At 50.7% G+C, this 26,189-nt stretch overlaps 2 protein-coding genes and 1 non-coding gene across 7 annotated transcripts in view; 2 read left to right on the plus strand and 1 right to left on the minus strand.

The window, feature by feature from the left end:
* The window catches only part of WHAMM (WASP homolog associated with actin, golgi membranes and microtubules), a 20,072-nt gene extending 16,248 nt beyond the window's left edge, over window positions 1-3,824 (minus strand). Inside the window, exons 1-2 of the mRNA XM_070400520.1 lie at window positions 3,184-3,824; window positions 2,076-2,249 (exon numbers count right to left, since the gene is read on the minus strand). Coding sequence (XP_070256621.1) covers window positions 2,076-2,249; window positions 3,184-3,747 — 738 coding nt within the window. The 5' untranslated portion in view covers window positions 3,748-3,824. The remainder of the gene's footprint in view (window positions 1-2,075; window positions 2,250-3,183) is intronic.
* Window positions 3,399-25,443, plus strand: FSD2 (fibronectin type III and SPRY domain containing 2). Of its 5 annotated transcripts, XM_070400522.1 has the most exons (17): window positions 3,399-4,226; window positions 4,682-4,871; window positions 7,079-7,281; window positions 8,089-8,263; window positions 8,386-8,573; window positions 10,702-11,416; window positions 11,556-11,651; window positions 13,512-13,742; window positions 15,126-15,148; window positions 16,430-16,551; window positions 17,790-17,945; window positions 19,100-19,234; window positions 20,135-20,285; window positions 21,151-21,284; window positions 23,422-23,554; window positions 24,013-24,189; window positions 24,926-25,443. In XM_070400522.1, exons 6-17 carry the CDS (start codon window positions 10,928-10,930, stop codon window positions 25,176-25,178), a joined length of 2,100 nt encoding a protein of 699 aa, XP_070256623.1. In that variant the 5' UTR covers window positions 3,399-4,226; window positions 4,682-4,871; window positions 7,079-7,281; window positions 8,089-8,263; window positions 8,386-8,573; window positions 10,702-10,927; the 3' UTR covers window positions 25,179-25,443. The 5 variants fall into 5 exon arrangements, with proteins under 5 accessions (XP_070256623.1, XP_070256622.1, XP_070256625.1 ...); XM_070400521.1 differs by lacking the exon at window positions 8,089-8,263; XM_070400524.1 differs by lacking the exon at window positions 8,089-8,263 and having other exon boundaries at window positions 8,431-8,573.
* LOC138998653 (U4 spliceosomal RNA) lies at window positions 20,949-21,085 on the plus strand. The gene has a single exon (XR_011469183.1). It is a non-coding gene; the product is annotated as a U4 spliceosomal RNA (small nuclear RNA).
* Window positions 25,444-26,189: the final 746 nt, after the last annotated feature.

Consider the following 26,189-nt stretch of genomic DNA (forward strand, 5'->3'; position numbering starts at 1 on the left):
CTCAAGTGTTAGCTGTTGCTATGGTTTCTTTTAGGAACATGAAGCTTTTCAATACGATGATTCTTTTCTAAGGGGAAAAAATAATACAATAACCCAACAGAGCCTGGCTGGCGTGGCTCAGTGGTTGAGCGTCACTGACCCATGATTGAGGAGGTCACGCTTCGATTTCCGGTCGGGGCACATGCCGGGTTGCGGGCTCAATCCCCAGTGTAAAGGGTACAGGAGGCAGCTAATCAATGATTCTCTTTCATCACTGATGTTTCTATCTCTCTCTCCCTCTCCCTTCCTCTTTGAAATCAATAAAAACATATTTTTAAAAAATAACCCAAAAGATCGTAAAATCTGTACATTCATGATTATGGCATGTACTCTGTCATACAACATCCAATTCTCCTGCAAAGGTAGTAATGTAAGAAATACACTCGGGTGGAACTATCAGGGAAATGTAAGTCAAAACTACAATGATCCACTCAGAGGGCTATAATAAAAAGGACATAATACCAAGTATTGGCAATGACGTGGACAAATTGGAAACCTCATGGACTGCTGTTGGGAATGTAAGATGGGGCGTTGCTTTTGGTAAACAGCCTGGCAGCTGGTTTCAAAGGCTAAGCATAGAGTTACCATATGTTCCCAGAATTCCACTCCTAGGCAAATACCCAAGAACAATGAAAACACATATCCACATAGAAACTTGTACACAAATGTTCATAACAGCATTATTTGTAATAGCCAAAAAGTGGAAACAACCCAAAAGTTCGTCATCTGTTAAATGGATAAGTTGTATTTCTTTATAGTGAATACTAGTTGGCAATACAAAGAAATGAGGTTCAGATACACACTACAACACGGATGGACCTTGAAGACATTATGCTACAAGAAAGGAGCCAGACTCACAAGATCACATATTGTATGAACCACGGAAGGTGAAATGTCCAGAAGAGGGAAGTCCACAGAGGCAGAAAGCAGTCTGCTGGTTGCCCAGAGTTGGAGGAAAATGGGGAGTGACCATGAGGGTACAGAGGTGCTTTTTGGGGTGATGAAAACGCCCTAGAATTAGATAGTGGTGATGGCTGGAAAACTCTGAAAATACCAAAACCCACTGAATTGGGTACTTTAAATAGATAAATTACATCTCAATAAAGCCATTATTTAAAGAAAGAAAAAAAATATATAGGAAGTAAAGATTATCCAAATAACAGACATTTGAAATAATGAACAGAACAGGTTGGAGTGGCACGTGTTTCATCTAAAGATGATGTCGTGTTTACAGTACAGTAGCCTGGCGGAGATCACAGATGTGGAGGATGGCCCAGGGCAGGGGAGAGATCGGGTGATCACTCTGATGTCTTCTGTTTCCCGAGGGGTGAGACCCCAGGAGAGCTACTAATTAGTTTTAACACTGTATGGAAATGATACTATTCTAACTAGTGTCACAGGGCTCAACGAAGTAAGAGTGATGACAGCATCTACTAAATTAAATTACTGAATTACAACCCAGGGCCCTGCTGCTTAAAGTTACATCTTGTTTCTCAGAAATTTGCACGTGTCCTTAGAGGAGGAAAATAAACTAAATAAGCATCATATCAAAAAAGAAGTCATCAACAAAGAATGTGTTTAACCCTTGAAAGTCTGCAGAAATCTGAATGTATTAAAAAGATGGCCCATGCAAAATGTTCTTCATTTTTACATCACTTTTTAAAAATAATATCTCAACAACATCATCTAAACGTAAGGGTCGCCCTAGCTGATTTGGCTCAGTGGAAAGAGCATCGGCCTGTGGACTGAAGGGTCCTGGGTTTGATTCTGGTCAAGGGCACATGACCGGGTTGTGGGCTCAGTCCCCAGTAGGGGGTGTGCAGGAGGCAGCCAATCCATGATTCTCTCATCATTGATGCTTCTCTCTCTCCCTCTCCCTCTCCCTCACTCTCTGAGCTCAATAAAAATATATTTGAAAAATAAATACACATAAGGGTGAACCTAATAGGCCAACACAGATGGAATCTTAAATGTGACTAAAGAAATAATATGTGACAAACAGTAAATCAGATAAAGTAAAAACAAAGAAAACATACCAAAATATCACTCTTACACGAAGCTGCAACTTCTCGCATATCTCTAAACGGCTTCAGTAAGTACTGGAAGCACGTGGTTGCCACGGTAACAAATTCCTGGTATGCTTCATCTTCTTCTCCATAAACTTCCATTAACGCAACCATGGTGTTGGCTCTTTCATGGCTCTGAAGAATCTGGAAGGCAAACAGCAGGTAAAGCTCAAGGATGGACAGTACCAGGTCGGACCAAACACACAAAACTAAAGACACCTTCATGCTCCAAACGTCCATGTATCAGGGGGAAAGCAGAGTCCACACTTTTATCTTAACTGCGTACGAAATACTCAGAGAAAAGAGGACCCGGAAGACTCATCCAATAGTAAGTGGTGATCTCTGGGGTGTAGAAGGCGGATGATGCTTCTCCATCACTTTCCTGATGACAAAGGTTTTGTGAGGCTGCAATTACAGAGGTGTCTTCGACTACCTCCCTGGCGCAGAGACTCAGCTCTCCCGGTTAAAAGGGCCACCAAGCCCTAGCTGGTGTGGCTCAGTGGCTAGAGCAGCGGTTCTCAACCTGTGGGTTGCAACCCCTTTGGGGGTGGAACGACCCTTTCACACTAAGACCATCGGAAAACACATATATAAGAGCCCCAGGTTCCATTCAGGTCCAGGGCACAGGCCGGGTGCGGGCTCCATCCCCAGTAGGGGGCGTGCAAGAGGCAGCCGATTGATGTCTCTCTCATCAGGGATGTTTCCATCTCCCTCTCCTTTCCTCTCTGAAATCAATAAAAAACATATTTTTAAAAAAATAGTGCCAGCAAGCCCCCAGCAGAGTGGGGGCTTACGTCTCTGCAGAGCGCTTCTCCGGACACTGGGCAGAAAATGAACTGCGCTCCCATTTAACTGCACGCGTCCCCTCTCTGGACCTCCTGCACGCCCCGCAGACCCCTTGGCTGCTCCCGGCAGGTGAACGGCACCGGTGACCCCGCGCCCCGGCCTCCACATCGGACCATGGACTTGCTCCTCTGCAGTCCGGGTCCCTTGGAAGACACCCCCCCCCCCCCCCCCTCTCCCTTGTCGCCCTCCGATGGCCCAGGGACACTAACGGGGACGGGGGTGCGCCGCGTACCTGCTGCAGCCGCGCGCCCGCCTCCGCCAGCCGCGCGCGCAGGGCGCGCTCCCGGAAGGCGCGCGGACTCTCGCAGTCGGGCGCGCCGCCGCCGTCGGCCGGAAGTAGCGCGTCACGCACGGCCGCGCCGCCGCAGCCCTCGGCGGCCAGGCCCAGGTAGCGCTCCAGCCGCGCGCACAGCTCCTGCAGCGCCGCCTCGCCGGGGCCCGAGCGCGCCGGCCACACGAGCGTCCACAGGCCCCAGGCGCCGCCGACCGCCTCCACCTCCGGGGGCAGCGGCGGGAAGCAGCACTCCAGCGGCGGCCACAGCGCCGCCAGCTGCCGGTGCGCGCCGCGGAGCCCGGCGGCCGAGAGCAGGCCGGCCCAGCTGGGCGAAGACCCCGGCCGGCTCCCCTCGCGCCGCCGCTGCCGCTGCGCCGTACGGTCGTGACAGGTCACCGCGAACTTGCCCTCCGCGTCGTTCCAGGCCACGAGGAAGCGCAGCTGGTGCCGCTCGGGCTCGGCGAACAGGTCCTCGCGGACCGGCACCCATCCCTCTAGGCTGTCGGGCTGCTCGTCCTCCATGGCCTGACGGTCAGCGGCCCGGCCGCCTCTCAGCCCCTCGACAGGTCCGTCCGCGCTGCGACATTTTTCGCTGGGCCGTCATCGCGTCAGCGCCCGCCGGTGCTCCTTCTGCGCTGCTTCTGATTGGCTGTGTGCGGCTGGGAGGCTTCTAGCGGCGTCCGGGATTGGCCGGTTCCCAGTGGGCGGGTCTGCGGCAACCAATGAGAAGGCCAGATGGTTTCCTGGGGCCGGCTTTCGGAGTCCGTCTGTGACGCAACCTCGTCGCAAGCCGGGGAATTCCCAGCTGGCCTCGCCTTCCCCACCTTTGCACACACTGACGTGGAGAAGGAATTCGTCAAATGTGAGCAAGTTGCTGTGAACCTTTGAACACCAGGGCCCAGCTGAGTCCGTCTTCTTTGCGTCGGGGTTTCAGTGAATTGATGGTTCCTGCTATCGAGAAAGGCGCAGACTTCCTGGAGAGACCAAGCGTTAAATTAAACGTGAGTTATTTATTGAGCGCCAACCGCTGGATGCGAGCCACAGATTTATCAATTCAACAGGCTATTCGGGAGGGTCTGCTGTGTACCGGTTTTGGGGTGGGGCAGAGGGGGCATCTAAAAAGATAACCCTGCCCGGAGGTCACGGTTCGATTCCCGGTCGGGGCACATGCCCGGGTTGCGGGGTGGATTCCCACTGTGGGGCGTGCAGAAGGCAGCCGATCAATGACTCTTTCATCATTGACTAGAGGCCCGATGCCCCGAAATTCGTGCAAGGGGCTCTGCTCTTGCAGCTCCCCTCTCCCCCCCCCGCCCCCCACTCCGGTCTAATTAGCATATTACACTTTTGTTATTATAGAAGATGTTTCTCTCTCCCTCTCCCTTCCTCTCTGAAATCAATAAAGATATATTTAATTAATAAATAAATGAAAAGAATCTTTGTCTTTTGTTTTAAATAGACCCATGTGCTAGGTCTGCGAAAGAAACTTATCTCAAGATATAGAGACACTCGGGCTAAATAAGACCCCCCTGACTCCTGAAGACCTGTGTAAGAAATCGGGACATGAAGTTTGCATGTGAGGTGGAGTGTGGGGTGGAGCTGGACCTGTTCATGCAGCAGGGAAGAGGACAGCCCTGGTCTCTGCCCAGGTATGTACCCGCCAGCTCCCAACCTGTGAGTGCACTGGGCGAGGTATGAGGGGTGGGCACGTGCCCAGGGAGCCGGGATTGGAACCCTTCACCAAAACAAGGTTTGGGGGGGCTTGATTCAGGAATCAGGGAAGCAGCTTTTGAAGGTTTTGTGCTGGGACAGCCTGGAATCAGATTTGCACTTACTGTTACATTCAAGGTAAACAGCAGCAAAAACAAAAAAAACAGGACAAGCTGATGTTGGGACATGTCTCCCCTGAAGATGATCCCAAGCTCTAAAGTTGCCTGTCTGAAGGCGGGGGCCCCCCACTTTAATGCCTATGTGGGTGGACTATGGTTCTTGGACTCAGAACTGCAGCTCTCACTGTCACCAAGGCCTCTTGGAGAGAGAAGCTTATAGCGAAAGTGATTTTTTTCCCTCGAGACTATCTTTAATATATTACTTTAGCTAATATGGTTACTTGTAATTCTTTATTAGTCTGGTTAAATACCTTTTAAAGTATTTTTTATAATATGTCTTTTTACTGTATTTGTTTTATATTTTATCCTTTCTAGCAGTTTTTCTAATTTGCTTTTCCTTTTTAAATATATATATTTATTGATTTCAGGAGGAAGGGAGAGGGAGAGAGAGAGATAGAAACATCAATGATGAGAGAGACTCATTGATTGGCTGCCTCTTGCACGCCCTCACTGGGGTTCAAGCCCACAACCGGGGCATGTGCCCTGGACTGGAATTGAACCTGGGACCCTTCAGTCCCCAGGCCGACCCTCTATCCACTAAGCCAGATGATCTAGGGCTTTAATTTGCTTTTTCAAAATGAAACTAGCAGACTTTCAATTATAAACGTTCTACTTTGTGTGTGAGAGGGGGATAAGTTTGTATATTCTTAGAAAAAAAAAATTTGGAAAAATAGACACCAAACCTAATAATTGTTACCAGGACGGATGACTAGTTTATACTCACTTTATGATTCTTTTGTAGAATTTACTTATTTATAAGCCAAATACCATGTTATTTTACAATTGAAAAAGACTTTTAAAACTTAACAGAAGGTACAATATTTCCTATGAAATAGACACTATCAAAGCTATAAAAAAGCAAAATAGTTCAAAAGAAATAAACCTCTCATTTTATGTGTGTGTATGAATTTATACATACTTACATAATTCATGATTATACTGTAATTATGTTTTGCATACTCTTTTTCTACTTACAAAGATACTGTGGGCATTTTCCACATTTAAAAAAATTGGTATCTGCCCGGCAGCATGGCTCAGTGGTTGCGTGTTGACCTATGAACTTGGCGGTCACAATTTGAGTCCCACTCAGGGCACACGTCCGGGTTGCGAGCTCAATCCCCAGTGTGGGGCATGCAAGAGGCAGCCTATCAATGATTCTCTCTCATCATTGATGTTTCCATCTCTCTCTCCCTCTTCCTTCCTCTCTGGAATCGATAAAAAATATATATCTTAAAAAACTGGCATCTACATTGTTATTCTTAATACTTGTTAATATTGAATTGACTATTGTGATTTATTTAATGAATTCCCCATAATAAACAGATTTATTTCAAATTTTCTGTCAGTAGACAGTTCTGTAATGAACATTGTTGTGCAGACAGGTTTGCACAGTTTTAATTGAAATATTTTTCTTTGCTTTTGATATTTTATTTTGCTTCTAAATTCTTATATGATAGATACCCTGCAGTAATGGTATTGTTTAAATGAGATTTTTTTATTGAGGTCCCAAAAAGCAGTAGGTGTAAAATTCTGAGATCAAATCACCATTTGCAAACTTTGAAAGGCAATGGTCCAGAACCTGATTCATGCTTTTAGCCAATCAAAAACAGGACCAGGGTCAAGAGACTGGTGGAGCAATTTCTCTGAAAAGAGCTGTTGTTGGGCTGGGGGAAGAGTTGGAAGTCCCACCCCTTTTTTAAAAAAATATTTTTTTATTGATTTCAGAGAGGAAAGGAGAGGGAGCGAGAGAGAGAAACATCAACGATGAGAGCGAATCATTAATCAGCTGCCTCCTGCATGCCTCCTACTGGGGATCAAGCCCGGAATCGAACTGTGACCTCCTGGTTCATTGGTCGCTGCTCAACCACTGAGCCACAACGGCCGGGCGGAAGTCCCACCCTTGACCCCTGAGCTCAGTGAGGGTTCTGCAGAGGGACCCTTCAGAGAGCTCACTGTCTTTCCTGCAGGTGGGCCAGTGGTGGCCTGAGGCTGGAGGATTGGCTGCTTCAGTGGCAGAACCAGGGGAGGTGGCTGCACCGGGACATCTGCTTCCCAGGGTTTGCTGGGACCAAGGATGGGGCCGACTCCCCAAGATCCAGACGTGGGCCAGCAGGAAGCCAGAGCCAGCAAGGAGTCACCTGGGTCCTGCCTAAGAGAACCAGCTGCATGGGTGAGGAGACCTCCTGTGAGAGGTGGCCCACCAGGGCTTGGGGGAGGACTGCAAGGGACCCCCTGGAATAGAGGGTTTCTCAGCCTGGTTGTGGGAACTTCGGGGGAGAGGTGTCCGGAGTGGGAAACCAGAGAAGTACAGTTGCTCCTAGGGAGAGGGAGAGATGGAGAGCGCTAAGCATCTGCCAGCCCCACAGAGCCTGCGGCTGCACCCGTGTGACACCAGCTCAAATAGGAGCTGTCTTAGCACCTTAGCACCTCTGCCCTGACCTCCAAACCAGCAGCCCAGGGAGGAGGTGTGGGAGAACCTGTTCCCTCCTTTCTCAGGGCAGACTTACAGCTGGAGACGCCACCTGGGGAAGGGAGATTTTGATGCTGGCTAATCTCTTGTGCCTTTTTAAAAAAATGTATTTTTATTGATTTCAGAGAGGAAAGGAGAGGGAGATAGAAACATCAGTGATGAGAGAGAATCATTGGTTGGCTGCCTCCTGCATGCTCCCTACTGGAGATGGAGCATGCAACCCAGGCATGTGCCCTGACCGGGAATCGAACCGTGACCTCCTGGTTCATAGATCGACCTCACTGAGCCACGCCGGCTGAGCTCAGTGTGACTGTATGATTAATGTATTGAACTGTATGTTTAACTGCTGAATGGAGACTAGGCCCCCAGGACTGTGTGTGACCCAAGAGGGAGCAGAAAATCATGAGTCTGCCGGATTTTTATCCAGAGTGGAGAACAAGTCGCACCTTGAGTAGATGTTAAAGGAATAGTGGAAGGAAAAATTTAGTTGCGTTTGATTGCCTTTAGAGCTGTGCTAGTTCAAAACACTTTGGAAAAAGACCCTCAGCCCGGGTGGACAGTGCAGAGCATGAGGGCTCTCAGCAGTGCTCTGCGTGGCCGAGGCTGCCCTCCTGCCCCAGCCCTCTGCACATGAACAGCCATCTGAGTCCCTCGGTGGAACCACAGGACTCCAAGCCCCATAGTAAGAAGTAACTCGGGTCCGCATGTGACCTCTCCCGGTGACACTTGGGCAGAAGTGGCAGGACAGCCTGGGCAGGTCTATATTTGGGCTTTCACTCACAGCGGGCCTGTTGCTATTTGCAGCCGGAGCCAGCTGGTGTTTCTGTCGCCTTCGCTGCCCCCTTGCAGAACCCGGGTGTAACAGGCAGGGGCAGCTCACGGGCACGCAGAGGTCACCGGGAGGAAAACCCTGCTGAACCGGGTGCAGTTTTCGAGCAGTTACCCACGGCCTCAGTGTTAAATGAAGAGCTCATGGACCCTTAAATCAACAGGCAAGTTTTGTGGTGATATTCTAATGCTAGTTGTATTATTGAAACCCACTAATTTAAGGCCACAATGTTAATGCAGTGTATTTCCTTTTTTGTGGGAAGAGAGAGTGTTGGGTATTGCAGATGTGTAAACTACAATAAGGGGTGAATGCTTTCTGTGCCTTCAGGTGGCAGGGATCCGCCTTCAGTGAACGTGGGGTGGGGACAGGACGTGACGCTCTGATGCTGGGGACTCTTGCCAGGTGTCTTGAGGGTATTTTTAGTGCAGGGGTCCGCTTGCTAGAACAGTTTGGAACCCTACGTGTACATGCTGACACAGCGCAATTCCATGCTCTGGTGCAAATACTGACAAAAGCATTGTCATCATGTCTCACTGTTAGGCATGCCCCCTGCTCCCATGGGAAGATGTTGGGTTTGGGCTGCGCCTGTAAAGCTGATTTGAACCATTTTGTGACACAGTACAGCCAGCACTCTCCAGCAGGTTTCTGTAGCTGTGGTTCGGGAATTGCTCGTGGCTGCAGGGCTGAGTTCTGAAAAGATAGCAAAACTGTTTGTGCCCTTATGGGCTCACTTCTGGGGAGAGAATTCACAGCTTTCAGTAGATTCTCAGAGGCATCCATGACCCATAAAAAGATTAAAAAAAACATTTTTGGGGAGGACTTTTCTAATTAAAGCACACCTCCCATAGAAGACTTGCAAAAGTCCTCTTATGTTTAACTGTAGCTTATGACATAGAGTAGAAGCTATTTAGCCAATATAGTCATTATAGACTGTGATTAATTACTTCATTTCTCTAAGCCTCAGTATCATCATTTGTAAAATGCCAATTTATTATTAATGTTCCTTTTTCCCCCAAATTCTGAATATTTAGCTACGAAGCCATTGGATATAAAAGTTATGGCTAGGGGGAGAAAGTGCTAAACTGTATCTTAAAAATTATTTTTGCTTTTGTTATTTTCCTCCGAAAGCTATTTCATATATGTCATGTTGGAGTGGTTTAATAATATTAGTTTGTTTTTTCTTAAACCATTGGGTTTACCCCAGTATTTTAAAAGGGGCCTTAAGAGCTGGATTGTGATAATGGTTGCATAACTTGGGGGTATTTACTAAAAGATACTGAACTGTGCACTTAAAACAGGTAAATATTATGGCATGTAAATTATATTTCAATAGCCGAAACCGGTTTTGCTCAGTGGATAGAGCGTCGGCCTGTGGACTGAAGGGTCCCAGGTTCGATTCCGGTCAAGGGCATGTACCTGGGTTGTGGGCACATCCCCAGTAGGAGATGTGCAGGAAGCAGCTGATCGATGTTTCTCTCTCATCGATGTTTCTCTCTCATCGATGTTTCTAACTCTCTATCTCTCTCCCTTCCTCTCTGTAAAAAATCAATAAAATATATATTTTTTTAAAAATTATATTTCAATAAAATCAAATTTAAAAAAATATTAGGGAATAAGATAAATAGCTCATATAATTCCTAGTTTTATGTAGGAATATGTTGTTGATAAAATATTTGTGCAGGTTAGTTACCATAGTACAACAAGTATGGTGGATGGAAATTTAAGCCACTATCTGCACATCAGCTGTACCTGTTTGTGACATTCAGTTAAATAGGAAAAAGCCTGCTTCTCTCTCTTTTTTAATATATTTTATTGATTTTTTTACAGAGAGGAAGGGAGAGGGACAGGGAGTTAGAAACATCGATGAGAGAGAAACATCGATCAGCTGCCTCCCGCCCACCCCCCACTGGGGATGTGCCCAAATATTCTCTCATGCCCTTGACCGGAATCGAACCTGGGACCCTTCAGTCCACAGGCCGACGCTCTATCCACTGAGCCAAACCTGTTAGGGCTAAAAGCCCGCTTCTCTAAACAAAAGGGTCATTCTTTCTGTGTGCATGGATCAAGGGTCTTCAAATATTTTTTGCTTGTGCACACCCTTACAACATGTACATTATTCAAAAATCCTCCAGGAGAAAGCACACCCTTCTTTACAGATGGTTCAAAGTAAACCCACAACTGAGCTGTTCAGAAGATTTTTAAAAATTGTGAATGAGGTGAGCCCGATCTGATGACCACCTCCTGCATTGATCCTCTCAGAAACGAGTGTTTTCCTTTTCTCTGTGTTCTAGGACCCAGGGTATCCACTGCTCACGGTCCAGGAAGGATCCTTGTCGTGCAGAGGTGCTGCCCAGGGCTGCCAGGGCAACGGTGGAGAAAGCCAGAGAGAGGCCAGAAGGGGACAGGTCTTCTGCCCCAGACACTTCCGCTAGTATCCCCCAGGTCCCTATGACTCTGGAGACAGACTGTAGACCTTCCCGGAAGAACACAGTCGGCTGAGAAGTCATCCGAGCTGAAATGACCACTGAGCCAAGAGGGGCCGCAAGAGCTATGTCTCAGAGAGACCTCGAAGAGGAAGTGGATGAACTTGTCCATTTATATGGACTCGAAGATGATGATGAATTAGGGGACGAGTTTGTTAACGAAAACATGCCCAGGATAGAGGTTTCGGAATATCCTGCTTACATGGTGGCGGGGAGAGAACCAGCCGTGGAGCAGAGAGACTGGAGACTTACTGGAGAGGCAGCAGAGGCTGAAGACCTGAGCTTCGGAGGGTGGGGCTCTGAGAGCCAGTGCCAGGACCTGCGGGAGGCCTACCGGTACACACACGGCCGGGCCAGCGAGGAGTACGAGTGCTATGTCATCCCAGAGGAGGAGGACGAGGAGGAAGCTCCTGATGTCTTCTGTGTCACTTGCAAAACTCCAATAAGAGCGTTGGAGAAGGTTCTGGATGAGCACAAAGAGCACGAGGTGACCCCCCTCAGTAAAGCCCTGGAAAGCGCCAAGGTAAGCGGCTCTCGCTAGTTCTTCTTTCTCTTTCCATTGCATCTGCTCAAGTAATCAGGCCGGGAGTAACTCCCACGTGCCTTCCGTGAAAGGGGAGGAAGGATGTAGCATTGACGTCTTGCGGTCCTCTGTTTGATAGGATGAAATTCACAAAAACATGTACAGGCTGGAAAAGCAGATTATTGAGATGGAAAACTTTGCCAATCACCTGGAGGAGGTTTTCATCACGGTGGAGGTAAGAGCCCGCAGATGAGCCCGTCAGACACATGCTGCTTCGTCCAGCACCATCCGGGGCAGCAGCCGTGTCCAGTATGAAGTGGAGAATTGGTATTCTTAGTGCACGTGGTGTCACTTTCGCTCTGTCCCCTGCCCCCTGCCCTCCCCCAACCCCCTGGGCATATACCTCATGGAACCGATTAACCTGGCAGCATCCCCACAGAACTATAAGCTCTCGGTGAGGAGGCTGTGTCTTCTGCCTCTTTATCTCCAGTTTGACTACAAGGCGGAACTCTTGCATGCGCCAACCTTGACAAGGTTTTGCAGACCCCCATCCTGTCATTGATGAGTGTTCCTTTTCTCAGCTGGTACCCATTTCTCATAAGATCAGTAAGTTTCCGTGTCTGTCCCCACTCACTCACACAGCCCTGGGTGTGCCGCAGGTACGCAGTACAGATACCAGCTGTGGTGCCGTCCTGATGAGTAGACCAGGACTGAGGACCTGGGGCTTCCCTCTTTCCCTCCCTTCATGTGGATGCTCTACTTCGCTAATGCACCTCAGGCTGAACCAACAGGAGCACCTTGTATGAGTTAACAAAGCCCCAGGTCTATTTCTTTGAAGTTAGACCCTCTTCACCCCTAATCTTGAAAGGGAGGAGAGCTATTGCGCTAATGCCCCAAGGAAAGTACAGAGAAGGGGTAAGTCCTTCCCCTATAAGCACAGGCTGGTGGTGGGAAGGGTAAGAGTCCAGTAGGAGGGACAAAACTCCCTCCACTCCGAACGGCCAGCTCACTCTCAGATCAGCGTATCTGCACCTCAGGGGACTCAGCTCTTCCCTTTACATTCAGCACCGGGGAGGCCTCTACTGCTTTTCCCTCTCTTCTGCCATCGGAGCAAGTCTTATACACATAGTAGGTGCTCAATAAACAACCCCTGAATGATTGATCCTCTTCTTTGGAAATGTCCCGTTATCTGATGAGGATGGCATCAGTCAGAAGCCGCGGATCTCTCCTGGGGACGAGGGGTTGGTATGCTCTGGTCATTTCTCACCCGTTGTGCTCCAGGATAAGTACTGTCATGACCCTCCCTCACCTTCCTGCCTTTCCTCATCTGTTAGCACCATGTGGCCACAGCCCTTATTACCCTTTCCCTTCAAGCTTCTCTAGTTGATATGAAGATCTGTGGTCCTGGTATTTGTATAATCCAAGCACCAAAGAGTGGAGGTGAGGGTCCTGAGATGTCGAGAGCTCAGGAGGGAATCTCCCAGGGCAAACATCTCCTTCCTGAGGTCCAAGGTTCCAGTGGCAGGCTGACTCAGCACTGATGATCAATCGTCTTGGTTGGTTGTCATGGTGATGGGAGGTGGGGAAAACGTGGGTGGTTTGAGAGTGAGGAGGAGGATGGCAAAATGCTGCAGGAGAGAAAGCAGTGTTTTTGTTAGGATTATCCCTGCGGTTCTAGCTGGAGACTCCTGGTCCCAGCTCCCCCTGCATCCACCCAGCATCCTGGCAAGAGATAAGATGTCGGGGTGGGACTAAAACACCTCTAGGTAGCCCTAACCAGTTTGGTTCAGTGGATAGAGCGTCGGCCTGCGGACTGAAGTGTCCCAGGTTCGATTCCGGTCAAGGGCATGTACCTTGGTTGCGGGCACATCCCCAGTAGGGAGTGTGCAGGAGGCAGCTGATCGATGTTCCTCTCATCGATGTTTCTAACTCTCTGTCTCTCTCCCTTCCTCTCTGTAAAAAAATCAATAAAACATATTTAAAAAAAACTAAAAAATAAATAAAACATCTCTGTGTAGATACGTGTTTATGCCCCAGATGACTAGCTGACACACCTCTTGCACTGAAATGTTGACTGAGGCCCACTGTCCTGCAGGAGAATTTTGGAAGACAGGAACAGAACTTTGAGTCCCACTACAACGAGATCTTGGAAACACTTGCTCAGAAATACGAAGAGAAAATACAAGCTCTAGTGGAGAAAAAGAAAGAGAAGCTGGAGGCCTTGTATGGACAGCTGGTCAGCTGTGGAGAAAACCTGGACACCTGTAAGGAGCTCATGGAAACGGTAGAGGAGATCTGCCATGAGGAGAAGGTGGACTTCATAAAGGTCAGTCGGAAGCGAGAGGAAATAATGCGCTGACGTGACAGTTACGGCGGGAGCGGGTTCGGTGGCCCCTCTCTGCCAGGAGGGGTTGGAATCGACGTTTACGGTCAGCACCCGTTTGGTTCTCCAGGCTGTTCATGGCAGGGGGTTGTCACCCTCGAGCAGCCAGGTGGGCTCACACGCAGCTGTCCCCTTCCCTCCACCATGGCTCAGGTGACACAGGGCCCCTGTTCCCCTGTCCCGGCTGTCCCCCCATCTCCTCTTCCTTGGGCTGAGCCAGAGCAGTGCTCTGAGTTTCCTGGCCATCTCTTGGAGCTCTGGGAAGAAGGCTGTCTAGTTTTAAAAAGTCATCTCCAGCCCAAGCTAGTTTGGCTCAGTGGGTAGAGTGTTGGCCTATGGACCGGATACAATTCCAATTCCGGTCAAGGGCGTGTACCTTGGTTGCGGGCACATCCCCAGTGGAGGGTGTGCAGGAGGCAGCTGATTGATGTTTCTCTCTCATCGATGTTTCTAACTCTATCCTTCTCCCTTCCTCTCTGTAAAAAATCAAGAAAATATATATTTTTTAAAAGTCAATGGAAAAATATCCTCAGGTTAGAATTAACAAAACAAAACAAAGAAATAAAAAAGTCACCTCCACTGTCGCGGTCACAAGTACAACAATTATAAATCTTACCTCATAAACTCAGATGTGCCAAAAAAAAAAAAAGATCCATTTCTTAATTTCCTTGAAATCTAATTAAACCTGATGCCACGCCCCCTGCAGCTGGGCTGTGCGAATTTCCTCAGTCAGAGTCGGTCCCCTTCCTGACAGTTGTGTCCGGGATGTGGGGGAGGGGCCTTGGGCCTCTGGAGCTTCCTGTTGGTCACGAGTGACCTCCACGCTGACTAAGCCCATCGTGGTCCCTCAAAGCCCAGCAGCGCCTCCTTCCAGCCGTGCTTGGGCGAGGGCCCTGTGACGAGCTGGAAAGCTGGTTGGAAGGCACCTCTAGAGCCCTCAGTGCTCAGACCTGAACCCTCGCCCCACAATCCCACTGCATCTCGAGACATAATCCGGAAGGTGGGGAGAGAGACACGTGAGGCAGTCCTTCCCCCTGCTGTTTATGACGGAGAGAAATGGGAGGCAACCAGAATGTCCAACAGTAGAAGAACGGTGATGTACCCGATGCAGTTCCCATCCAGGGAACTGCTCTGCAGTCTTTCCAATCGATGACCCAGGGACCGTTCGTAGCATGGAAAGTGCTTGCGTAACGTTAATGTGCAAAGGTCGTGTGGGAGGAACTGCACGGGCTGCGTTAGAGCGTGGGATATGGCTGGGTTTTTCTCTTTACTAATTTCCAGGTTTTTTAATACGTTTATATCGTCCCCTTTTCTCCTCCTTTTTAGGATGCTGTGGCTATGGCTGACAGGTAATGCTTTTGTTCTCACGTGTATTTTCTTCTTCTGTTCTTTGGTGGTTTACTCTCAGTCTCAGCTTTTGTGTGAACCCCTAAGGTTAAATAATAGCGCTGGCTTCATGTGGGGAGCCGCTGTAGGGTTAAACCTCGGACTGACCTGTTGGCAAAGTCACAAACAAGTCCCAGCTTAGAGGGCACAGTCCTCTTAGCATATTTAGGCTTGACCTTATGACGCCCCCTAGATCTTATCTGGGAAGCTAATGGGCTGAGGGAAGTGCAGCAAGAACAAAAACAAGTGAAACACACAAGAACAGTGTAACTATGGAAACCACTACCTTGTTTACCGCTGACTATAAAATAAAGGCTCAGCTTGCCTCGGGATCTTTCTCTGTGGCCTCAGCCAGGCACAGGAAGATCCAGGAGACTAAAGAGAGCTAGAGAGTTCTGAATGCTGTCTCCGTGTAAAACATTCTTCGCCGACTCCGTCCACACCTTTGGGAACCCCTGGGCCCCCGGGGCTGGACCCTGGCAGCTTCAGAACAACGGTGTGGGGTGACAGGGACCCTCTGGTACCGAACCTCAGAATCCCAGGGCTGGAAGGGAGTGTGTGGTGAGACCCAGCCAGCAGCCCCTGGAGGAGCTGCGATCCAGAGAGTCCCAGCTGTGCCAGGACCAGGCCGTGCGCTGCAGAAAGCGCACACATCAGAGAGTCAGACAGGCGTTCACTCTGGCTCCCCCATGACCTGGGGTGTCCAACCAGTCTAGGACCCACCTTCCTCATACGGGTGGTTTTGTGGGAGTTCAATGGGGCAGTGTCTTAAAAACAACATGAACGACAAAGCTTAATAGTGTAAGAGTTAATAGCGTGAGTGCAGGCAAAAGACAGATGTGGTTTCAGTTCTGCCCCTGCCGCTCAAAGCCTGTGACTGCCAGGAAGCAGGTATAAGAAGACCCAGAGTCCCACTGCACGGTGGGCAAGCTGAGGGCATGTGGCCTGTGGAGAGGGATCCCCAGGGAGTCTGTATGTCTGGGGCTGCGGGTGGTGTGGGAGGGAGCTCCCGGGTCAGCACCGGAGGGGTCTTCAGAGGGTGTAGATCTGGGGCTTGGTGCGTGTCTCCCCTTCCCTTCCCCCTCGTGCATAGACCAGACCCTCCCATCCCCATTGGTGACCAGCTAGGTCAGCCATCAAAGCAGCAAAACCCTCTTCATGTGTTACTAGTGGCCCAGCACACTAAAGAGACACTGAGGAGGATGCCTCTCCCGTCTTACTAGCATGTCTTTTAATACCAACAGACTCAGGAAATTCCTGGAAACAAAAACCGACGTGGAAATCTCCGCACAGCCTGCCTTGGAGGACCAGACCTTGGACTTCTCTGACGTGGAGCAGCTGCTGGGCTCCATCAACACCATCCCAGGTGCTCATCTCCCCCGGGCGGGGCGTCCCAGCACGTCCGGGTTCCCTGAGCGTTGCGGTAGAAACGTGGATGGCTAGAAATAACATGAAGACTTAGAAAAGTATTACTCACCCCCTAGCTTCATGTTTTTGTCTTCATGGCTTGTAAGGGTGAGAACAGAGGCTGACCTCCCCAGCTGAGTGCCCACCCTCACTCTCTGAGTGCCAACACCTGGCTCAGGGAAGCCTCGAAGTAGTTTCCATCGTAGCGTGCCCCACTTCATCAACACCTTCACCAAACAAGGAGCCTGAGTTTTATTTCCGTAACCAGCATAGAGGTTACGAGATGAGCTTTGGAATCCTGTGGAGTGGGCAAGAAGCCCAAGCTTGCCACTTCCTAGCTGTGTAACCCTAGACAACTTACCTAAGCACTCTGAGCCTTGGTTTCCTCGTCTGTAAAATGGGTGTGATAATGCCTCATGGGGACAGGGTGAGAATTAAATGAGGTCCTATATGTACAGCACGTCGCATGGTGCCAGGTAGCTCTCAAAACTATTACTTGTAATTACTTCTGAGACTAGTACTAGGATTCAGCTTTTTTGATGGCTCACCTTCCCTCCTTACCAACACCAGCAACATTGTGAACAATATTGTATATCTCCTTTTAGGTGTGTTTTTTACGCAGATTTTTTAAAGATAAAAATGGAGTCATTCTGCTTTGTAATCTGCTCTTCCTAGCAAAATAATTATGATGCATATTCTCTCTCAGTGATAAGGGATACATTGTTCTGCAACATCATCTTTGAAAACATGTTTGTTTTATTCTCAGCTGTTGGATGTTTCTAGGTTTTTCTGCCACCATAAACCGGAATACCAGCCCTCAGTCATAAGTCTCGGGGCCATTCTTAGACAGCAATGCTGAGTCCTGCTGTCCCGCCCCTCCGGGTGGTATGGAAGGGGCAGAGGACCACATGTAGGGCAGGACTTGAAGACCATACGCCAGCCTGAGTCCCTGTCACGACCCCTCCGCCCCGGGCTCGTGCGGGTTTGTCCAAGCAGGAAGGGACACGCTGGCTGTGGCCTGCAGCTCCTGGTCGGGAGGTTTGGCCTCCCATCCTTGTCCACTCTGGGCTCCCTCATCCATTTCCTGAGCCCATGGGAGCCCATGGGGGGATCGGTGGTCCTGAGAAAGGGGCCGCCCCACCCCATCTACTTGGGCCCCCTCATCAGTGTTGGTTTTCCTCCCTTCTCCTTTTCTAGCTCCTTCTGCCCCGGTGATAAACCCGCAGGCCCCCAACTCAGCCACGGGTTCCTCGGTCCGAGTCTGCTGGAGCTTGTACTCTGATGACACCGTGGAGAGCTACCAGCTGTCCTACCGGCCAGTGCGGGACGGCTCGCCTGGGACGGACAACGCAGGTGAGGATCTGCCGGGAGCAGCCACGCTCCAGATGGCCCCCCTCAGAGGCCTGGCCCTGCCTTCCTGGCAGTCGGGAGAGGGGAGGGGATGAATCTGCTCACACAGCCCTGGAGCGGTCGCCATCTGGGAACTACCCAGAGTCTGTGATGAAGGCAGGTGAGCAGGTAGAAAGGGCTCTAAAGGCAAGTCGGGGCCTGACTGCTGGGAGGGACCACGGGCCAGGCTGACGTGTCTGGAGAGCATCTGCACGTTGTGGTCAGCATTGTCCTCGGGACAAGGCTCTGGCTGCACTGTGTGCAGGAGGTGGGGCACCCCTGCTGGAGGAGGCCCAGCTGGGCTGGCGGGTCCTAGCAGGGCCTGGCCTGTGAGGGCGGCTGGCTATCCTTGGAGCAGCCCTGTGTGGGAGAACTGCAGACCCCCATTCGACTGTAGGCAGTTCTTTTTTTTTTTTTTAATATTTGTATTAATTACAGAGAGGAAGGGAGAGGGAGAGAGAGATAGAAACATCAATGATGAGAGACAATCATTGATCGGCTGCCTCCTGCACGTCCCCTACTGGTGATCGAGCCCACAACTCAGGCATGTGCCCTTGACCAGAATAGAACCTAGGACCCTTCAGTCCGCAGGCTGATGCTCTATCCACTGAGCCAAACCGGCTAGGGCTGTGGGCAGCTCTTGATCCAGCCTCTTCCCAGGGAAATGGAACAGACTGATGTGGAGGGTTGGGTAGCTGCCTCCCCCCATAACAGACAAGCCATTTCCTGCTGAGCAGAGAGGGTCAGGCAACAGAGGAGGCCCCGCTAAGCATCTGAAGGAATCGGATCGGCCAGCCTGGCAGGGATTGTCCTATGTGCATGGGGTCAGAGTGAGAATGTGGGAAAGGGACTTGGAGACACCCATTTTGTGGATAAAGAAACTGAGACCCAGAGAGAAATGAGCCGTCCATGGAGACAGCGTGAGTTATAGTGGCACCAGGATGAGAATCCGGTCCCCAGGCTCCTGCCCAGAGCTCTGGTCCTTGTGCAGGGGAGCGTCCTGAGTGCCGAAGGAGAGGAGGGTTCTGCGCAGGGACCAAGCAGTCATGAGGGAGGGCACAATGAATAGGAACCACTGGCCTGTTTTAGGGTTGAATTCTTTTTTCTTTTCTTTCCAGAGTCTACAGTGACCGTCAAGGAGACATACTGCTCAGTGGCAAACCTTGTGCCAAATACTCAGTATGAGTTTCGGGTCACAGCTCAGAACAGGGCTGGTCTCAGCCCCGCCAGCGAGTGTGCAGTGTACATGACAGGTACTGGAGCCCTTGTTCCTTTGAGGCACACAGGGGTCACAGCTTCCTTGGTGCGGCGGGATCTTGATTTCATTTGGGTGGACGGGGGTAGCTGTGTATTTTTTTCCTTTAATCTAATACACCAAATCCACATGCCCGATACGGCAGGGACCTTTCCTCGTAGTTGGTCTCAAAAGGTCAAAAAGCACTGCTTTGCCCTAACCGGTTTGTCTCAGTGGATAGAGCATCAGCCTGCGGACTGAAGGGCCCCAGGTTCGATTCCGGTCAAGGGCATGTACCTTGGTTGCGGGCACATCCCCAGTGGGGGATGTGCAGGAGGCAGCTGATCGATGTTCCTCTCATCAATGTTTCAAACACTCTATCCCTCTCCCTTTCCCTTCCTGTCTATAAAAAAATCAATAAAACTTTTTTTTTTTTTTTTTTTTAAAAGCATTGCTTCTCTCAGTCACAGGGCCGGTTGAACCTCACAGCCCTCCTCCAGTCCTGTCCACCCAAAGGGATTCCTGGCGCCTGTTTTGGCTGCTGTAACAGAACTATAGACCGGCGGCTTAGAAACCCAGACTCTTACCTCTCACACTCTGGGATGGGAGTTCCCATCCTGGTCCATAGGCAGCTGTGTCCTCCATGAGGAAAGGGGCAAAGGAGCTCTTTTGTTCTCTTGTTCTGTTCTCTACAACCTCATGACAACCCCTCCGCCCCCCAAGACTCCAGATGCCATCACCCTGGGGAGGTTTCAGCACATGAATTTGCTGAAATTCACACCGTCTATGGCACCTGGTTTGCTTTTCATTGTCCTGAATGTCCTGTGGAAAATGTGGTTGTGATGCTGTCCGTGCTGTGGACCAGGCGACTGGGTGTGAACAGAACGGTGGGTTCACCTCTCCCTTTCCTTGCGTTTAGCACCTTCTCCCCCCGTTATAAAGAGCAAAGAGGTGAGGAGCTGTGAGGAGGCTGCGCTGATTTGCTGGGAGTCTGGGAACCTGAATCCTGTGGACTCGTACACGGTGGAGCTGATCCAGGCGGAGACGCCGGGAGCCTCCGGCGTGACTGAGTGAGTCCCGAGGGGCATTTGCTGGGGCACAAGAGGTCTCGCCCCTGACACAGCCCAGGAAATGTGAGGAGTCTGCAGAGGAGGTCAGAATTGGTGGCCCTCAGAATGTGCTTAGTGTTCGTGAGAAGTCGCAGGAATGCTTTACTGAAGCTGAACGATGAGCGAACGATAAGTGAATAAGTAGTTGAACCTCAGGTTTCCTTTTGTAGCCCAAAGGTTTACCATTCATTCATTCAACAAGTATACGGGCCTGGGTGGTGCCTGGGCCCTGCCCTTAAGGAGCTGGCAGTCCGGGGAGGGGGAGAGGGGGGACAGACAAGAAACAAAACAAATGCATGAAATGTTCTCTGATGAGAAAGGACTGTAGTGAAACAGGAATGGGTGGGTGGAGGTGGGAAACGCCTCAGGATCCAGCGGATGTTTAAACTGAGACCTGAGGGAGGGGAGGGTCAGGGTCTGAGAACCATGGATGCCAGGACGCTCCTGGGAGGCAGCCACACGGCTCAGTGTGAGGTGGAGCTAAAACCCACCTTGCGGGTGGAAAAGGGAGCAGAGGACGGCACGAGGCAGACTCAGGTTAGAGTGCAGTGTACGGAGAACATGGTGTCCGTGGTGGGAGGCTGTGTGGGAACCAGGGGTTCCCTGGTTCGAAACGGGGGCCTGAGCTTTGCGCAGGGGCAGTATCGTAGCCAATGAGGTTTATCCGAGGCGTGGGTATTGCTAATTGAAACCTTTTCCCAGTACCCCCGCATGACGACTTGGTAGTTGGCACTGGCAATTTTTGACGGTCTCTACGGAGACTAAGAAAAAAGAAAGAGGCCTGGTGCGTGGGCTCGCGGTGATGCGGCTCTGCTTCCTTGCCCAGGTCTGTTGTGGGCATCCCCACCTGCGAGTCCCTGGTGCAGCTGCAGCCCCGGCAGAGCTACACGATCTACGTGCGTGCCCTCAACGTGGGGGGCCCCAGCGCAAGAAGCGAGCCCGCCACGGTGCACACCACAGGTCTGTGCTCCCCCCCACGCCCCCCGCCACACTCTGGGGCCCTCAGTGGCCACATGGCAGACCCAATGCTGCTGAGACTTCACGGGAAAATAAACACAGCCTCACAGACGGGAACGCGCGGCAAGCCAGGCTGGGAGGGGCTCAGAGCCCCGCGGCCTCACCTTACAGGTGGGAGACTGAGGCCTGAGTCACACAGCAGTTTTTGCCTGAGCAAGAACTCCAGGATTCCCCCACGCCCCTCAGGTGGGCTGGAGCCTGTCACACTGGACCTGGGTGGCCCAGACACCTCCTGTCTCTCAGCCTGAACACCACCTGGGGTGGGTCTGTATGAAATTCCAGGAGGAGCCCTTTGCTGTGGTGCATCTCCCTACCCTCAGGCCCACTTAAACCTGGCCATCCACCTCCTCCCAGGCCCTCTCTGGCCCTGGTGGGTGCCCACATCCCCAAGTCCAGCCCCTCCCCCTTCTCACTTGCCATCATCATGTCGTCGAATTGTCACATCTCATGTCCAAGTCTTGAGTCAGCGGGACAGCCAGAACTGGAAACATTCTGGGCACGGCCGTCCCTCACTGCTGTGGCTCTGGGTGCTGCGCTTTGCACTCCTCCCGTCCCTCCCCGAGCAGGTCCAGCTCAGGCGGTTGGTCATGTGCCTGTGAGAAGCAGAAGCAGGGAGCCGGGACTCAGGAGACAGTGTTCCCTCCACCGGGATCTGTCACTGAGGGACACTGGGTCATTTTGTCCTCTTCTCGGTGCCAGGAGGAGAGGTCTGCGACTAGTCCCCACGTACAGTCCTTCCGTAGATGGGAAGACAAGTTAAGTGGCCGCCTGAGGTGAGAGGTGTCAGTGCCGGCTCAGGGCCCCGTGTTTTCATTCCTGTTGTGCTGGGGCCTCCTTGGCTTGGTGGGCCCCTTGGATTTCCTGCTCTGAGTTCCTGTTTTGAAATGTCAAACTCTGGCTGTTGCAGTAAAAGAGAGCAGAGTGAAGGGTACAGCCAGCTCTGATCATAAAGTTGTCTCTGAATTAATGAGTTCAAATAATTTTTTAAGAATATGTTTGTCGCCCTAGCTGGTTTGGCTCTGGATAGAGCATTGGCCCATGGACTAAAAGAATATGTTTGTGAAAAATTCAAAAGAACATGAGTCAGCAAAAAACACGGGTGCTTGTTTGAGGCTAGGGAGCAGGCTGTGAGGCCACGTGCGTGTCAGCTGCTGGGAGGGCGTCTGCCTGCTTCTCGCCAGTCAGCTCAGATGGCAGGTGAACGTTCCCAGCGGCATTGAATTGTGAAAGTAACTGTGGACAGCTTCATGGCTGATGCTTGAACTGGGGTTTGAGATGATGAGAGCTGATAGGATGAGATGTTAAGGAAAGAATTCGGCTGAGACGGTAATGGAGAATGAGCTGGGCTGGCTCTGGGAGGGGTGGGAAGAGCCACCCGGCCAGTGCCCCGTGCAGAGCTCGGCACCCAGAGCCACAGCAGCGCAGGCACGGCAGATGGACAGGATGTCCCTAAGTAATGGATGTGTGTACTAAATAGTTTTTTATGAAATCTATTCTGTACCCCTTCTTGATGAGCTTCGTTTTCGCTTTGACTTGGGGGTGGCTATACGGAACCCCGCTGTTGTATTTGAAAGTTGGGTGTTGAATTTTGCTGACCTTTGTCCAACTGATCATTAAAAGTGCCCCCAATTCCTGTCTCCCTGTGTGTGAGAGATGCCCGTCCACACCCAGCATCCTCCGGAATCCGAGGGGCTCGGGGGTCAACCTTGAGTACCAGCATCTGCCAGCTGATTTCTTAACCGCCTTTGCCTCAGTTTTCATATCTACAAATGGAAGTAACACCTGTTTCGAAGGGTAATTGTGGGGATTGAATGGGAGGAGACGTGCCAAGTGCTTAGCTGAGTCACCGCCCAATACCTGGGCACTGCCATCCCCACTATGAGACTGGCGCACGACCTACTGCGCTAACGGGCACCTTTGCCGTCCCCACTAGCACAAGGGTTATCACGGGAGGTCCAGGCGGAGGGAACACTCAGGAAGCTAAGGGCGCGATGTGCAGAGCTCCCTGGGCCCGTGTGGCGGCGATACGGAGAAAGGAGTGACTGGCTGCTGATACCCACCTGGGTTTGCTCCCCTACAGGCAGCTACTTCCGCCTGAACGAGCACACCTGCCATCCCTGGCTGACGATTTCTGAAGACGGGCTGACAGCTGTCCGGAGCGAGAGGAAGACCCCCACAAGGGAGCCGCCCCCCAGCAGCACCCGCTTTACGAGGTAGGTCTCGTTTCCACCACTCACTAGAGTGTTCTGTGTACCTCCCTAATATACGCTGTTATTCAGTAAAATCGGATTAAGACAGATGCAGCTTTGAAGGGGGAAAGAAATCCCAGAAATAGGGGCCAGGGGCCTGGTGGTGAGGAGAGGCTGGTGGGGGCAGAAGGGACCTGTCGTGGCCTCTGAGGTCCTGCCCTAGGCTGCGGGACCTGGAGGAGGCAGCCCACCAAGCCCTGGCACGGGAGTCACGCTGCCAGGCCGCCGTGGGAGGAAGAAACCACCTCTAGCATCAGTCAGGCGAGCCTGGAGAGCTCAGGGTGTGCCACCTTACAGGGGAGGTGCTCACACGGCCTGCACTCGTATAGACCACCTGCTGGCTGACTCAGCAGTCAGTGCCACTCACCTGCACAGTCAGGCCTGGTCACCTCAATCACATGTGTTTCCACTTTCTAAACCAGGTGCGTCGCAGTCATGGGAAACCTGATTCCGGTCCGAGGGCGCCACTACTGGGAGGTGGAGGTGGACGAGCGGTCGGACTACACGGTGGGTGTGGCCTTTGAAGACGTCCCCAAGCAGGAAGACCTGGGCGCTAACTGCCTGTCCTGGTGCATGAGGCATACGTGGGCGTCACCAAGGTAAAGCATTCTGGGTACCCGAGACCGGCATTGGCTTTTGAACGAATAGAGGGAGAGGTTTTCCCACACGGAGTAAGGCCTACAGTGCGTGTTATAAAACAGCCTTAGACATTTCAGGGCTCGCTGCCAGCCCTCTGACACGTCTGGGTTGTATTCTCAGTGTTCCTGCCAGTTGCGTGGACCAGCATGTTGGCACACAGAGCTCTTCAGACGTCTGCGGGTGGCAGGGCTAGGGGATCCCTGTGGCTGGTCTTGGTTTCAGCCGGTTTCAAAGCACATAGGATACGGCTGGAGCCGTGTCACACTGACCGGTGACAGGCCCCCGGATGCCCTCTGTTTGAGTTTTAGAATTGGGTGCCTTAGAGCACTTGTGCAGAGTGTACCAAAGGCCACGACATTCCCTGTTTCCAATCTCCTTATTACAAAGGAGTTTGAACCTCAAAACCCAACAGTTTAAAACATGTGCTATATCTGTACAAATGTGGGTGCAATGTGAGCTTATAATACTGTACGTAAGTTTCTTAGGTTAAGAGGTTGCTCAAAAACAAAGTTTAAAATGTATGTTACTTAAAACTAACTTTAGAAAAGATAGAATAGTTGTAGAAATGGCTTGTTACCTTGGTAGTCTTTAATAAAAAAATAAAACATAATCATAGGAGTATTTAAACAAAGCTGTATAAAATGTTCTGAAAACAACCCACCTACAGAATTTCTGAAAATGTGTTATGTATTTTAGACATAAGTATGAATTTCTGCACAACAAGATGACTCCAGATATAAGAATCACAGTTTCCCCAAAGAAGATTGGCATTCTGTTAGACTATGAAAACTCAAAATTATCATTTTTCAACGTGGACATTTCTCAGCATCTATACACATTTAGTTGTCAGCTTCACCAGTTTGTGCATCCCTGTTTTTCTTTGGAAAAGCCTGGGTGTCTGAAGATACACAACGGCATTTCAGTGCCAAAGCACGTCTCTTTCTACTAGACCATGCTGGTGCCCTGCTCTCTGTCTTCTGTACCCACCCTCCCTCAGCCACTCCCGCCTCAGCAGTCAAGCACCATGCACCCAGCAGCACAGCTTGGACTCGTGTTGTTACCTGGCAGCCTGGTGTGCTGGCACGCGCTTCCCTGACCTGGGTTTTGCCCTGTGACCTGTGTGATGCTATTAGTCATGACCAGGCCTGGCTGTAAAGTGAGGGCTCAGACTAAATAAACTCAGCAGTTCTTTAGCTTGTCAACTTGTGTTGGTCTGTGTTCATGCAAAGTATCTGAGTCTCTAAGGGCTACAGAGCTTGGGGGTTTGGGGGAGAGATGCAGGAGTGTCAGGGGCTACAGCATCCCCAGCTCACTCGTGACATTTCATTAGCCAAGAACAGACCTGAGAAGGCAAGTGTCCACGGAGAACTGGAAGCCGTGTGTCCTCTCCTGTTTTCCCAGTAGTTAGCACTGTGATGCAGTTTCTCCAAACTACACTCTTTATTTCCTTATTTTTTTATTTTTTAATATATTTTTTTATTCAGAGAGGAAGGGAGAGGAAGAGGGAGAGAAACATCGATGAATCATTGATCAGCTGCCTCCTGCATGCCCCCTACTGGGGATCGAGCCTGCAACCGGGCATGTGCCCTTGACTGGAATCGGACCTGGGACTCTTCATTCTGCAGGCCAACACTCTATCCATTGAGCCAAACCGGCCAGGGCTATTTTTTAAAATATATATATATATTTTTTTATTGATTTCAGAGAGGAAGGGAGAGGGAGAGATAGATAGAAACATCAATGATGAGAGAATCATTGATCAGCTGCCTCCTGTATGACCCCTACTGGGGATCGAGCCCGCAACCCAGGCATGGGCCCTGACCAGGAATCGAACTGTATCCTCCTGATTCATAGGTCGACGCTCAACCAGAGCCACACCAGCCATGCAAACTTACATTCTTTATAACACCCTGCTCCTCCTTCATAGCACTTACCCCATTCTAATCGTGAAATGACCTCT

The sequence above is a fragment of the Myotis yumanensis genome, unplaced genomic scaffold (genome assembly GCF_028538775.1).
Source record: "Myotis yumanensis isolate MYYU_CA2020_CCGP unplaced genomic scaffold, mMyoYum1.0.hap1 SCAF_20, whole genome shotgun sequence".
In the NCBI taxonomy this organism is placed as follows: domain Eukaryota; kingdom Metazoa; phylum Chordata; class Mammalia; order Chiroptera; family Vespertilionidae; genus Myotis; species Myotis yumanensis.

Coding starts and splice junctions, on each gene's coding strand:
- FSD2 (XM_070400522.1), top strand. CDS start 10,928: ATGACCACTGAGCCAAGAGGGGCCGCAAGAGCTATGTCTCAGAGAGAC. Junction 11,652..13,511: donor AGGTTTTCATCACGGTGGAG/GTAAGAGCCCGC, acceptor ACTGTCCTGCAG/GAGAATTTTGGAAGACAGGA. Junction 24,190..24,925: donor CATACGTGGGCGTCACCAAG/GTAAAGCATTCT, acceptor TATGTATTTTAG/ACATAAGTATGAATTTCTGC.